This window comes from Nilaparvata lugens, chromosome 5 (genome assembly GCF_014356525.2).
Source record: "Nilaparvata lugens isolate BPH chromosome 5, ASM1435652v1, whole genome shotgun sequence".
Classification (NCBI taxonomy): Eukaryota; Metazoa; Arthropoda; class Insecta; order Hemiptera; family Delphacidae; genus Nilaparvata; species Nilaparvata lugens.
The window spans coordinates 18,897,101-18,911,233 of record NC_052508.1 but is presented as its reverse complement, the minus strand read 5'-3'; the positions used below and the strand labels follow the sequence as shown (position 1 = coordinate 18,911,233).

The window sequence follows — 14,133 nt, the reverse complement described above, 5'->3', positions numbered from 1 at the left end:
ATCAAGCACTGCCATTATAACGTGGACCTCACTGCACATCTTATTACTCGATGTCAGATACATTGACGCAGTTCTAATACAATAGAGATACATTGGTAGCGAAAATATCTGAGAGAATCAGTTATTTACTCTTCTATTTATACATAGTTTGTGCTCATTGCTCATGAATGCATTTTGATTTTCTCTTGTATTATTTTCGTATTAATAGAACTTCACAGATAAGCAAACTTCTCTGCCTAAATAATATCCGTTGTTGTGATGTACAGCTAAATTATATAAAACTATTTTCTTAAAATGTATATCGTATTCATGGCTACTTATATTTTATAAATGTAAAACTATTTCACCTCCTATTACATGGGATACCATAGTTGGCAAGGTATCCAGCACATCACATAATTTTAGCAATTTTTCCTTATTTTTAATATTTTATATTTAATGTAACTTCTATTGTAATAATTGTTTTATTATATAATTGTTTTTTATCGTTGCATTTTTGTATGTTGTGAATAAATTCAATTTTATTTCTTTTATACAATTTTATATCATTCTGAATCTAACTAATTGGTATTATTATGTAATATTGATGTTTGCTATTCCTTTATGTTGCAGCCAATGTCTTCAACCGTCTCTGAGGGGTATTTCATTCTCAACTCGCCCTGCCGAACGTATCGGCATAGTTGGCCGAACAGGTGCCGGCAAAAGCAGTCTACTGGCTGCTCTCTTTCGTCTGGTAGAACTCAGCTCAGGCCAGATTATTATCGATACAGTCGACATAGCTATGATTGGTCTACAACAGCTCAGGTACGAACGGTCTTGCCTTCTTACAATAATCAATAATTCTATATAAAAATCAATAACATGAACAAAATTCATTTTGATAGGTTCAGTTGGACCTGTAGATTAAATGTGTACTAAGAGCGTGTTTTACGGGGGTTATTATTTTCAACCTCCAATCACATATTACAAAACGCTAACATGCGGTAGAGGGGCGACTTTCATAGAGCTGAACAGCTTCTCATCCTCAACAAACGCCCTGTGATCGCCCACCAATCGGTGGACCAGATTGTCTGTTGTCGAGTTATAGACCCAGAAACATGGCCGCGTCACTTGAGTCTCCCGCCAAGTACTACTTAGCTTTATTCGTTTTTTCAAGCGAAAAATAATAGTTTAGCATACATCTAACGAAGAATGATTCAAGTTTAAGCAGGAAACGTTATGATTGATGAGGTTGTGTGTGGATTAATTGTCTAGGGAAATTGTCAGTTGAAATGACTTCCGGAATCGTTGTGATGAACTCGGACTCACAGTGCTGGTGCAACCAAACAAATCAAATTGAATTTTTTCGATAGCCTATCATACAAACCTGACTTGTCCACCACTGTAGTAAGTTATACCTTTTCCCAAACTCAAGATATGTCGTAGAGGGAGAGCTTCCAAACAATGAGGAGCTCCAAAAAAACGTCACAGCCCACTTAAACTCATTTGGCGGCAGGATTTTATGAATAGGGTTTTTGCAGGCTGGTCCACTGGTATGACAAATGCCTCAACCTCCACAGCAATTAAGTTGAAGAATGATCATAATTGTAAGTAACTTCTAGTGAAAAGATTATTAATTATTATTCAACGAAAATCCAAATTAAATGCTGTAAATCACCCCGAAGACTTCTGCTACTGCAAATATTGACAAAAGGGTAATTTAATTTTCATCTGTAGAAAAGATTAATATACATTCGTCTTTAAATTATGCCAAATCGAAGTTTGAAAAAAATGCCACTTGTAAAATGTTTTAGAATTACTCAAAAAATGTAGAAATTAAGGCGGATACCCACATATTCCCAGTGTACGAGTCCGATGCAGTGAAAATATTATTCCCATAAGTTCCAATGGGACTATAATGGTCGTAATTTCTCTATTTTCATACGTGGGACAATTTATATAATAGTTATTCTTGGACGAGTTGTATTTTCGTATATCACGATAATAAAGCACTCCGTTTTCACTCCTATTGTCTCCGCTAATCAGAAGTGAATTATGTTGCAGGTCTCGTTTGGCGGTGATCCCACAGGAGGTGTTTGTGTGGGGCAGCAGCCTCCGCGAGAACGTGGATCCGGGAAGTGTGTGGGGCGACGCAGACGTGTGGCGAGCCCTGGAGCGATGTCATCTCGCCGCAGTCGTTCGCGCCCAGGGCGGCCTCCACATCCCACTCCAGCCCAACAAGACCCTCTCCAACGGCCAGGCTCAACTGTTGTGTCTTGCGAGGGCGCTCCTCAAGAATGCCAAGGTAACGTTCAACGTTTCACCCACACGTCTCTATATTTTCCAACACAATTTGATTTATTTTATATTAGAATTAATTGATTGATAGTAATAAAATAAGCCTATGTTCGTCCTCGGAACATTGAAAATATGTTACAACCCCTAAGTCACCCCTTTATGAGTGGTTGAAATTCAGTTGTACGTCAAAAGGTTGAGTATTCGATCAATATCAGCATAGATTCCTTAGAAAAATTCAATGTCAATTTTTCAAATGTCCACTTTTCTTGAATAGCGGCACTCCTGACTGGGCAATCAGTATTGAGACAGCAAGGTTCAAATTGGCTTTCATTGTGTTCTGTAAAGCCGTCAAATGGTTGATTCGAATACTGGAAATGCCAAATAGTAGATACCCTAGGAAGTGCTACGATATTATGGTATCAGAATTAGCGCGGGGAGGAATTGATAATTCAAAGCTCAGATTCAATTAGGTACATTCACTCAAAAGTCAGTTTTCCAATGCGGAAAATTTGTGGACGAATTGTAGTATTGATGTGAATGCTTTGAAACAACGCTATGAGGAGCTTATAGAAGCATATTGTGGTAATCTGTACAACTTAGATGTAGGTAGAGCCATCGATTCCCAGTCCTCTCCCAGATACACATAGTTGAATCCAAATTTCATTTTAGGTGAGCAGTTCAGATTTAGATTGGCCTTTTCGAAGATTCGTTGTTTATCCCGACTAAGATTGGCTAACGACCTGAGTATTTACCTGTATGTTGAAGGGAAGGGTATTTGGATAAATTGCAAAGAGCACTGTCCAATCTGTAAATTTAGAACTGATGAGACGGTAGAACATTTTTTATCAGTATGTCTCATGTATTGCCACATCAGGAGGCAATTCACTGCCAAATTTACTCAGAATGTTGTAAATGACGCAGATAAAGTAATGGTACTGCTATCCAACTTGAGTGTAGAGAAAATAAATTCCGTGTACAATTTTTACAGTAGAGGCGCTCAAAATAAGATCAGAGATACTAAGCGTAACAGGTTGAGCCGGCAGTGAGCCTTTTTAATAATCGCAGCAATTTAATCATGACTTTTCACTCAATTGAATGAATTGTGTTTGTAATTCTGTTTGTAATTATAATCAATGTTTTCATATTGTTTGTGTATTTTGTCTGTTTGTATCATGATGATTATGACTTTGTATGGGGCGTGGCCCCGATTGCAAATAAAGATATTTATTTATACGACCAATAACTTATCCTGAAAGTTACAGTATTATATATACAACAGTCTCCAACTTATTAAAGGGTTCCTATACATATGACTCACTCTGTATAATAGATTATAGAAGACACACATTGGAATAGTGATTGAAACCTCATTATTCCATGTCTCTGCGGTGTAGAAAATCTTTTTTTTTCCAAATTTTTAACGTGTTTTTCTGAATAAAATTCAAATTTAACAGAAAATGAGGCATTCAGGTGGTTCAGAGGGGAATCAAAATAAAAAATTGAAGAATTCATCATTTGTTGGAGTTAATTGATAAATGTTCTTATTGAATGAAAAAGACTAAGAAATTGTCAAAAAACCACAGATTTATTGATACTTAGAAAGACCGGTTTCGGTTATTACACCATTGTCAATCTCTTTTTTTTTTAATTCTTCACCCATCCTATTATCATGAATGGTCAAGTATCTGAATATAGTGATAGACAAAAATTACCTGATACGTTTTTGAGTATATTTCTGTTCAAATCAAGCTATTCATATTTTTATAGCTGGCCCAATCAACTATTCACTATAATATTGCAATATTCCAATGATAACGTTACAAACAATTATTCTCGAACCTTGAACTACAATCAATGCATTTAGCATTTATTTATATTCTACTTTTGTGCTTAGATCCTATGCATTGATGAGGCGACAGCGAGTGTTGACGAGGAAACTGATAGAAAGATTCAGGAAACAATAAGGACATCATTTCGACAGTGCACTGTTTTGACAATTGCCCATCGCATCTCCACCATTATGAATAGTGACAGGTAAAATTATTACATGAATAATATCAATCATAGTTAATTAAATGTGAGAATAGACTCTCCTTGAAATAAATCCATACACAACTTAGTGGAATCGTAAATTCAGTATGCTATTTACTGATTGAAATATTATAATTTTGCGTTGAATAGATACGCTATGCTCTCAGCTACAAATTAGAGCTTATTTTATTTATCTTTGTATCCAAATATTAAGATATTGTTATTTCATTAACTGATAGTAACTTTTAGCATACTGCTGTCGATGTATATGTCATAGCTTCCTAATTTGTAGCACCACTAACCTCATTACATCTACACAAATTACAGTATGTGAGTACAATCAGTGGAAAATACTTTTCTTATATTTAATACTAAATATACTATATTTTTTTTAGAACTCTCAATTAATTTGGTATAATTAATTCAAGGAAAACTAATGATTATTACGTATTACGTGCCTCTTATCCTTACAATACTAAAACTTCGAAACTTATGAGGCGTGATTCTATTCTATTGCTGATAATGATTCAATTTCCTTTCTGACGTACATTTTCAAATCATCCTTTACTCTATCGCTAAGCTAAAATATTGATTATGTTTGGTGAAAAGCATAAACAATACCATTTTCGATTGTGGTACTCTATATATTGCATAAATACGAACCACACAGTCACCTCATGAATAACAATATTACTGGTAATCTAATCCATTAAAAAATTGAAAATAATCTACTATATTCTATGTTTATGCTTTTTTGTAGGGTTCTCGTGATGGGCGATGGAGAAGTTCTGGAATTTGACACTCCTGAAATTCTTCTAGAAACAAAAACGTCTCACTTCTGTAAACTTGTTCACAAAGACTTTGAATAATCAATTGAAACATATCTGTGATCATATTAAAAAAGTCAAGAATTTCTTACAGCCAATAATGTAACCATGTATAGGAGAATATATAGACTATTTTATCAATTTCAACTTCTACATTTCCTACATTATTCACGGGAATTCATTGAAAACAAGTATTACATTACATGGTCTATTTTCAACATTACAATATTTTACATTGAGATATTTGAAACTATGGAGCTTGCAATAAGTTCAAGCTATAATTTGAGTTATAATCAATGTTGACACAATACAATGGTCAAAGAGTCTATCGAGGAGCATCAACAACTGATAACTTATTAGTTACCTATTGATAACAATTTTCATCACTGAAGACGCAATAACCCTGATAATTTAAAGAATATTCAATGAACTTTGGCAATTAGCAGATCTTTGAACCATAATATTGTTGGTAGCAGAAGTAAGAGGAAAGTAAATATTCCAACATTACCTCAGTAATTATTTCAATTATTGAATACTTACTGAGAATTGATAGTTTCGTTAACTAACAATACTTAAATAGTTCGTCTTTTTAAACCAGTCAACCATACCGATTGCCTTTTCATTTAACTTTCCTAGTTGGTAAAATGCTCAACTACTCTGTATTCAGGTGCGCTTTCAGAAACATAGACTTTTAGTAAAACAGAACGTGAAATATAGAAGCAAGACCAGTTTGATATTACGAGTCTGGTATTAATTATTTTATGGAATCATAATACAAAGTGCGCCAGAGAAACTTACTTATTTGAAAAGAGTCCAGCGCGGTGAATTGGCCGTGTAGAGGGGGTGCATCTGGAGGGGGATGTTCCCAAATTTATCCTCCCTCAAGTAAGTATCTATCATGCTCTGGTCTCGTGCCATCCGCGTTCGATTTGAAATTCCTCCTCACATACTCGTTCCTGGCCGTAATTCGATTCTGTCATGGGTTAATTCATTTCGGGAGTGTGGGAGTGTCGCTAAACCCAGAAATGGACTTCAGAAACGAAGAAATGGACTTCAGAAATGGAAACGAAGCATCAGAACTCCAGAAAATATCGAAAGAGTGAGGCAGTCAGTTGTGCGTTCTCCTCGGCGTTCGGCTCGCAAACACGCAGCTGCTATGGCACTTTCTGACTCCACTGTTCGACGAATTTTCCATGAAGACCTTCAATTTCATCCCTATAAATTGGCTGTTGTTGAAGAATTGACTGAACGGTGAACGCGATTTTGTTCCCCGTCAAAATGCATGTGATATGCTGATTGTCAACCTGCCTGAAGACGCGGTCAGTTTTTTCAGTGACGAGGCTCATGCGATTTTTATGGTGTTATTTGGAATCCCTGGTTAATTTCGATCGACCACGGTCCATAGCACACCTCAAGAACAACATTCGCGACACCATTGCCAACATACCGATTGATATACTGCAACGATACAAATTTAAAAATTCGATTTCATCAGTGTATGCGCAATGGGGGTTGCCATTGATCTGTGTTATTTTCAAGTATTCATGAAAAATAGGGATATTGTATTCTCGTATAAAAAAATATTAAAACAATAACTAAAGTACTTCATTGACCTTTCAAATAAGACTTATTTGTAAGTTTCTCTGGCGCACCTTGTATTATCAAATAAAACCTACCTTTTTCGACTGAATAGGATAATGATGTATTGATTGTAATATTAAATGAAATGGTACACAATCATTAGAGTTATAATATTAATCAAATAGAATGACCTTTTCTTGTTAGTTGCTCATAAACGAAAATAGCGTATCTATATTCATTTAAGCACTTTCAATTACTTGATGAAATTGATTTGCAACAACTAATTAGGCCTACTTTATATCAAATTATCCTGTTTCGTTGGCTGATACTGTATTCCAGAAATAATTGTGCAAGTGGCTTTGCAATGCTCAATATTATCTCTATTTGAACTTTTAAAGCACCATCATCATCTCTCAATTACTAGGTGTAGGGATGAAGACTTCTGATATTTTCACCTTCTAATTAGTCCAGTCCTAACAAAGCTGCAAAGTCGCGAAAATTGTGCTCTCTGTCAACTGATCTACTGTTGCTAAAGTGGAGATTCCACACCAAAACTGTTCGTAGGGACATGCATAAAATAGTTAATGCATTGCATTGGAAAGAATTTAATGCTCTATTTAAAGCTTACAATCAGCACGGATTTTTCCATCAATCGTTGAAATCGATTGAGGCAATAGAAGCCCCCTCTTCCATTTAACCCACGATTATAAGTTACATAAAAATAATAATACATTACAATTTGAAATTAAATGATAATTAAAAATTATAAGGAAACAACTGAATCAATTCACTACAAATTGAATAAATTAAGAGGAAAAACGAGAAAACTAAAAGCAAGAAATCTTAATAGTGAATAAATCTCACTCATACAAAACATTAAAACATCACACACACACACACACACACACACACACACAATCACACTTACAACTCTAAAGAACGTAGAGTAAAACCGCCTAATTAAGCCCTCCCCCCCTGATCCACGCCACGACAGCCGCACTGAACCGGCGTTGACTGTCGAGCTGGCAGTGAATTCCATAATCTAATCGCACTAACATAAAATGACTTATTATATAGCTCAGTTCTGTGAATTGGAACGGACAATGGGCGTCCCACCCCCAACATCACCCATGAAGCGAAACCCCGCTGCCAAGTAATTGGGAGACCGAGATTTCAAGAGTTTGAAGAGGAACATGAGTGCATGGAGACTCCTGTACTCGTGCAGTCTTAGAAGTTTGCGCTGTCCAAAGTATTGAGTAATATGTTCGTCACGTCGTAAACCAAAGATGAAGCGCACACAGTAATTCTGAGCGCGCTGCAATCTCTGAGTAAGTTGAACAGTCATGTCCATAGTCACTAAGTCACAGTAGAAAAAAAGGGGAATATCAATGTTTTAACTAACATGATTTTAGTAGGAAAAGGTAAAAGGTGTCCAATCCTTTTCAAAGAGTTAATCCCAGCTACAACTTTGTTACTTTGAAAGGATAGAATATGAAATAAATTGAAGGCAACAGAGGTTTTCTCTTAAATTTCACACCTTCAAGAGCGTATAATTCGAAAAGTGTAGCATATTTTTCTAGATATATGCAAAAAAATTGTCAATGAAATAAATAAATAAAAAACCATAAAATGGTACCTTCGAACCACCACCCTGCAGATCCTCAGCAAAGGTGGTAGGGGTGGGGAATTTTGACATGCTTACTTCCTAACTATCCTTGAAAGACCTGCAAGGTGAAAAATTGTTCTTCCAACTTTTCCCTTTCTTCCTTTTTTGGGCATTTCTTGACTGGACTATTTTAATTCTATTCGCGTTTTCTTCTAGTCCATTCAATAGGTTTTTTTTGTCGGTGGCGTGTACCGCAAGTGATGGCAAAGTGCGCCAGTGGCATGTCACTTCAGTGTGCATTGGCCATATGTTTATATAAGAGTGGCGTGGAAGTGGAAAAAAGTCAACACCATGTCACCGCCACGTAACTTTAGTGTGAATTGGGCCTTAGATGGTTACTTCAGTTACTATTTATCTTTTATAGTTGAATGAGCGAAGCGAATTCTATGTTTCAAGTCAATCGGCGTTTGTCTGTTTGTTTGTACCGCAGTTACATTGGCAGTTATGGTCCGATTTGGATAAAATTTGGTATACAAGTACTTCGAAACAAGGCGCAGAAACGTATATATTTAAAAATGTCTAATTCATACCCGTTTCAAGATGGCGGCCCTAAAAATCAACCTAACTTTTCAATACTTTATCGGATCAGGTTCAAATTGGGCTCATTCTTCTCAGCGCTTCAAAGCGTTATTATTTCAAGTATTACATGTTCAAATTTTTTAAATTTTGGAATTCGGATTTTTTTTTTAAAGTCCCAATCCATATTTCAGATTATTTATCTTTTCGACCGTGCTTCCGAGCTCAATTTGTGGACCTTTATTCTTCAGCGCAACAAGGTGGAATTATTTTATGTATCACATGTTCAAATTTTTGGAATTCGAATGTTTTTTTTAAAGTCGTACATTTCAAGTTTCAGATTTTTATCTCTTCAATTGTGCATCCTAGCTCAAAAGTGTAAAGAACTTCTATTTCTCAGCTTCCTTCATCGATTCTATTGCATTTATATCATCATACTCCATATCCAATTTGTATGTGTGTTTGTGTGTGAATAGGCGGACGTGTGTGAGTAGCGATGTTAGTAAGTGTAGTGAGTTCTACTGTTTTCCGAACTACTAGTATTACCAAAGACCTTAAAGATGATATCTCTTTAAGGTCTCTGAGTATTACTATTATCTACTTTATAGTAACTGTTGTAGTGGCACAGTATACATATACCTATTCTGTGGTAGTGGTGTTAACGTAATTACTAAACAAAATATCGAATTCAAAACAACACCTGTTTGTCTGATTTTTAAACTTGATTAACCTTTACTTGTTTTGTTTATTTTTATACTCATATAAGTTAAGAATACTGTACAGTGAGCTAAAAAATGAAATATTTCCAAAGAAGTGTGTGATATCAGTACGCCTACTTTAATTAAATTTTGAAAATAATAAAAAATTTATTTCAAATGTAAATTTAAATAAAAATGCTGTTAGTTGGAGAGTTTTAAAAATTGAGTACGGTAAAAATTTCAACTGGGACTTTTAAGGATAGGCAACAGTGTGTTTGTCCTGTGTTTTATTACAGTGTCCTGTAAAATGAGTATCAAAAACTCTATTCTGAGAAATTACATTGGAAAATACAGCTCGGATACCAATAATTATTTTGAAGGAATTGAAAAATATAAAAGAACCGAAATTCATAGTCGGACAACGTTAAAAAATGCTGGAAAAGGAAACTCGCTTTTGAGAGATTTCGAGAAAGGCTTCAAGAGGAGTTCTCAATTCAATAGGAAGGAATATACGAAAATGCTTCATAAAAATTTAAGAGATAATTTGATGATTGGATTTGAAAATGAAAATTATCTTAAAGAAGAAGTTCAATATAATGAAGGAATAAGTGTTATAAATAGGCTAAGAGAAAAATTAAATCTCCAATCAAAAAGCTTCAATATGTTTTTAGAATCCGATTACAAATCTACTAAAGCTGTATGCTTGGAAGCTGAAAATTTAAGACGAATGAACCAAGAGAAAACTGAAAATTTGGAAAACACTATCAATGACCTTCAGACAATACAGCATGAAATCAGTATACTACAAGATCGCTATGACAAATGTAAAGATTGTGAAAGATTCTTGTACACTATCAGTCCTAATTCTTGGAAGGAGAATTACAATGTAAAGTATGGTTCAATCGATGAAGCCCTAGCTGAAGAAGGAGATACTGATATGTATTTCAAGGAAACTGCTCAACTTTTCATGATTTTCAATGAATTAGAAGAATATTGCTTTACAGATACTTTGGTTTCACAAAAGCTTGAAGAGATGGCAGAAAGTTTAATAAAAGAAACTGAACCGATTGACAGGTATTTTAGAGAGTTGATTGTCGAATTAGAGGAAAAGGTATCTAGAAAGGAAGAACATATCAAAGCCTATGAGAAAGATCGCGTGGATGCAGAGAATTATGCTAAAGAGATTGTTAAAAACTCAAGTGCTAGTAAGATACTCTCTAGCCAGGAATACCATGTTACATTTGCTCATCTTCAGGACTATTTCAACCAGTGCTTTAATATCAGTAACACTTCTCTATCAATTTTGGAGATGTTTCGTGCTCTAGAAGCAGAACACAAGCGACTACAATTTGAAGAGGACTTTTTGAATTCGGCCCGCTATCGTGCCTTAATTTTGGAGGTGCATTCTGATGAACAAGCACAGTTGTCACTAGCCAGAAGGTCGCGCAATCTATTAAAGCAATTTGATAGCAGTGCTCAGAAATTGATGGGCATTTATGAACCTTCTAAACAAACCACCACTAGAAAACTGATGCAGAGATCAAAGATAATTATTAATAAACGATTAAAACCAGAATATAAACCTCAAATTAAGAGTACTGAGAAACTTCTGCAGTATTTCTTTGCTGACGAGAATTCTTGTGATCCAATTGCCAAACAAAATCTTGATCTTGATGCACTGAATAAATACTTACTAGATGAAGAAATCACAGAAGATTCAGATTTCCATGTGATTGACTATTTATGTCCATAGAAGAAGACTTCTTTAAATGCTTCTCATTTACACTTAATGTTCTATGGACTTTATAAGGCTTCATATTGTAGGTACCGTCAACCTTTTTATACCTACCTACAAAGATTGATGTCAACTACTGAATTTGTAATCAAATGCACTTCCATCTTGAAAATTATGATGAAAAGGCATCCAAAGAAACTAAATAGATTCCTATTATAAAACCGGGTATAATAAAGAATAGAGAGTAATTCATTTTCTTACAACTTATTACTGGAGCGTTAGTAGCCTTTATCCACAACAATGTTATAATGTAAACATTACAACATCGCAATCAATACCATAACAGAGGTCTTTCAGAAATGTTTTTTTTTTTTCAAAATTATACAATAATGTGAACATAAAGTCGATGAACATTATAACACGGTTCCCGATGGATAAAATAGTGTATATACAACAGTTTTACATCTAACTTGTGTGTTAAAGGCCCTCATTTTAAAGCTGATGCATAAAATATTATTCTACTTTTTAAATAGTGCATTTTTGAATTATTAATAATTTTGTTTACAAATTTTATATCAATGTTTATATTAAATAAGGCTGCACAAAACAGTAGTACCTGATTAAAAATATCTACAATATGAAGACAAAATCAATGGCTTTCAAATTAAAAATTACATTAAACACAAATATTAATAAAATAAATAATAGAAAAGTCAGTAAAACACTTCAATCACCTTTGCAAATTACATCCACATTTAATTTCATTTGATAAAGATATGTTTAAATTCATAATATAATTAAGGAAAGGACTGTACAAACTTATAATTCTTTATTAAAAAAACAAATGGGCTGAAATGGAGTAACTTATGGATAAGTTACTCAATACCAAGGTTCCAAAATATCAATATTTTGAAAATATTATTTGTTATCATCCCTACTCCCTACATTATTAATTTATGGTGACCCTTCATGGAATGTACTTTTAGTTTTAAAAAAATATGGTTTACAGTATTATGATACCTCCCTCGCGTTCGCTACCTTTCAGCCTGCCGCTCTGCTCTGCTCCCCACGCCACGCATCAATCAAATGAGTGGTTGACCCACCCGCCACCAGGGTGCGCCTCAGTCGCCGCCACCCGTTCCTGCGTTTCTATTGGCCGAGCACCGCCGGCCAATAGCAGCGCAGGTGAACTCGGGGACTGTGAATAAAAGGGGCCTACTCAGCTACCCTCGATAGCACTTGCTCACTAGCAGCCTTCCACTGAAGAGCCAGAAGAGACCACCAGCCGAGACCACTACCGAGACCAGGAGCAGAGCAGCGAGCAGGCCAATGAGGGAACCACGGCGAGACTAACCGCAACCTGAGGTGTCTTCCTTGTCTACTACCCAGCCGATGCCTAGGAGGAACCGAGCCGGCCGCCGAATCCAGAAGAGGAGGGTCCTACGTCGGCTTCGCCAGGTGGAGGAGAGGCTGAGGCTGTACACCGCCGCGCCAGCTGCGCCCCAAGACTTAGCGCCCCAGCTTAACAACTGGCGCACGGTTCTGGATGCGCGGGTTGGGTGCCGAACCGACATTGGAGTGTGTGCAGCGGAAGCCTACGACCCTGCCTGCCCGGGGTTTGACTGAAGGCCCCTTCTAAACAAGGAAGTGGTCGAGGAGGTCCTCCCGGCGGAGATTCGGCACGACCTCTGGCTAGTAGATCACCCGGTCAGCCCTCTCCATAGCCCGGGTAAACCAGAGTGGAGACTGCAAACCATTGACTTGAGCCCCTGCCGGCCTGCTCTTGCACCAGACGGACCTGCCCGGGACCCTTGCGCGGCGTGGTATCGCGCCAGTTGACGACTAATAAACATCTAGCCTGCCTTGGTCCCTTTTAGGGCCACCAGCAACAATCTTGGTCCCTTTTCAGGGCCACCAAAAGCCATTTCTTCAGACAGTGGTAACAAACCCCTCGCTCGACCCGACTGACTAGCCCAATTGATGAACGAGCCACACCTTCTGCCATATCAATTATTGGCGCCTGCCAACGTGGGGCCACTCACTGTATGGAGATACAGTAACCCGTTACCACTGTCAAAACTTTTTTTTCAAACAAAATGTCAACCTAAATTATCAACTAAATGTATGTCTTAAATTTTTCATCTAAATGTATGTCTTGAATTTTTCACACAAAAAATTCAAACTTATTTTCTTTCAACAAAATGTGTCTCTGAATCTTTCAATTCAGAATACCTGTCTGGGAACAGGCAATTTCCCAGTGGCGCCCATAACACCTGAACATGGTAGCGACTAGAACCGGAGCCGGAGACAGTGGAGATACGACCACCGAAGATTCAATGCAGTCAACCAGCCAGCACACCGAGTCTACATTCGCCGGCTGGCCTGCACAGACCACCGGTCAAACCGACAGCAGCACGACGCAGCCGCCCGCTTCCACCAGCGAAACCGGGGCAACGCAGCCACCCGCCTTCACCAGCGAGCCCGCTCGACCAACCACCCTGCAACCCAGCGCGCTGACCATCAACCTGCCTGCTCCACCGTCAACCTCTAGTCACGCCACTACCACAACCAGCAACATGGCCAACTTACCGGCTCCAGTCGTCAGCTACACCGGCAACCTCAGCCAGCTGACCAGCATAGCGACCCTGCTACCGTTCTTCCGCAGCAAGCTCCATGAAGACCCCATCACCTTCATGCGACAGTGCACCGAGCTGCTACAGGGTCACCACATTCCCAGCTATACCTGGGTCATGCTTCTAAAAGCGCAACTACAAGACGATGCTGCCGCCTGGTGGAGAGACT

At 37.2% G+C, this 14,133-nt stretch overlaps 2 protein-coding genes across 3 annotated transcripts in view; both read left to right on the top strand.

Moving 5' to 3' along the window:
• LOC111055446 (multidrug resistance-associated protein 7) overlaps nt 1-5,282 on the top strand; it is a 40,665-nt gene extending 35,383 nt beyond the window's left edge. For both annotated transcript variants that reach the window (XM_039427831.1, XM_039427829.1), the window contains exons 23-26: nt 613-804; nt 2,044-2,284; nt 4,172-4,311; nt 5,069-5,282. In XM_039427831.1, the coding sequence (XP_039283765.1) occupies nt 613-804; nt 2,044-2,284; nt 4,172-4,311; nt 5,069-5,177 (682 nt within the window). In that variant the 3' untranslated portion in view covers nt 5,178-5,282. The remainder of the gene's footprint in view (nt 1-612; nt 805-2,043; nt 2,285-4,171; nt 4,312-5,068) is intronic.
• A 4,975-nt stretch (nt 5,283-10,257) lies between these two features.
• Nucleotides 10,258-11,349, top strand: LOC111054642. The gene has a single exon (XM_022341702.2). It carries the CDS (start codon nt 10,258-10,260, stop codon nt 11,347-11,349), a length of 1,092 nt encoding a protein of 363 aa, XP_022197394.2.
• The last annotated feature ends 2,784 nt before the right edge of the window (nt 11,350-14,133 follow it).

Coding starts and splice junctions, on each gene's coding strand:
- LOC111054642 (XM_022341702.2), top strand. CDS start 10,258: ATGTTTTTAGAATCCGATTACAAATCTACTAAAGCTGTATGCTTGGAA.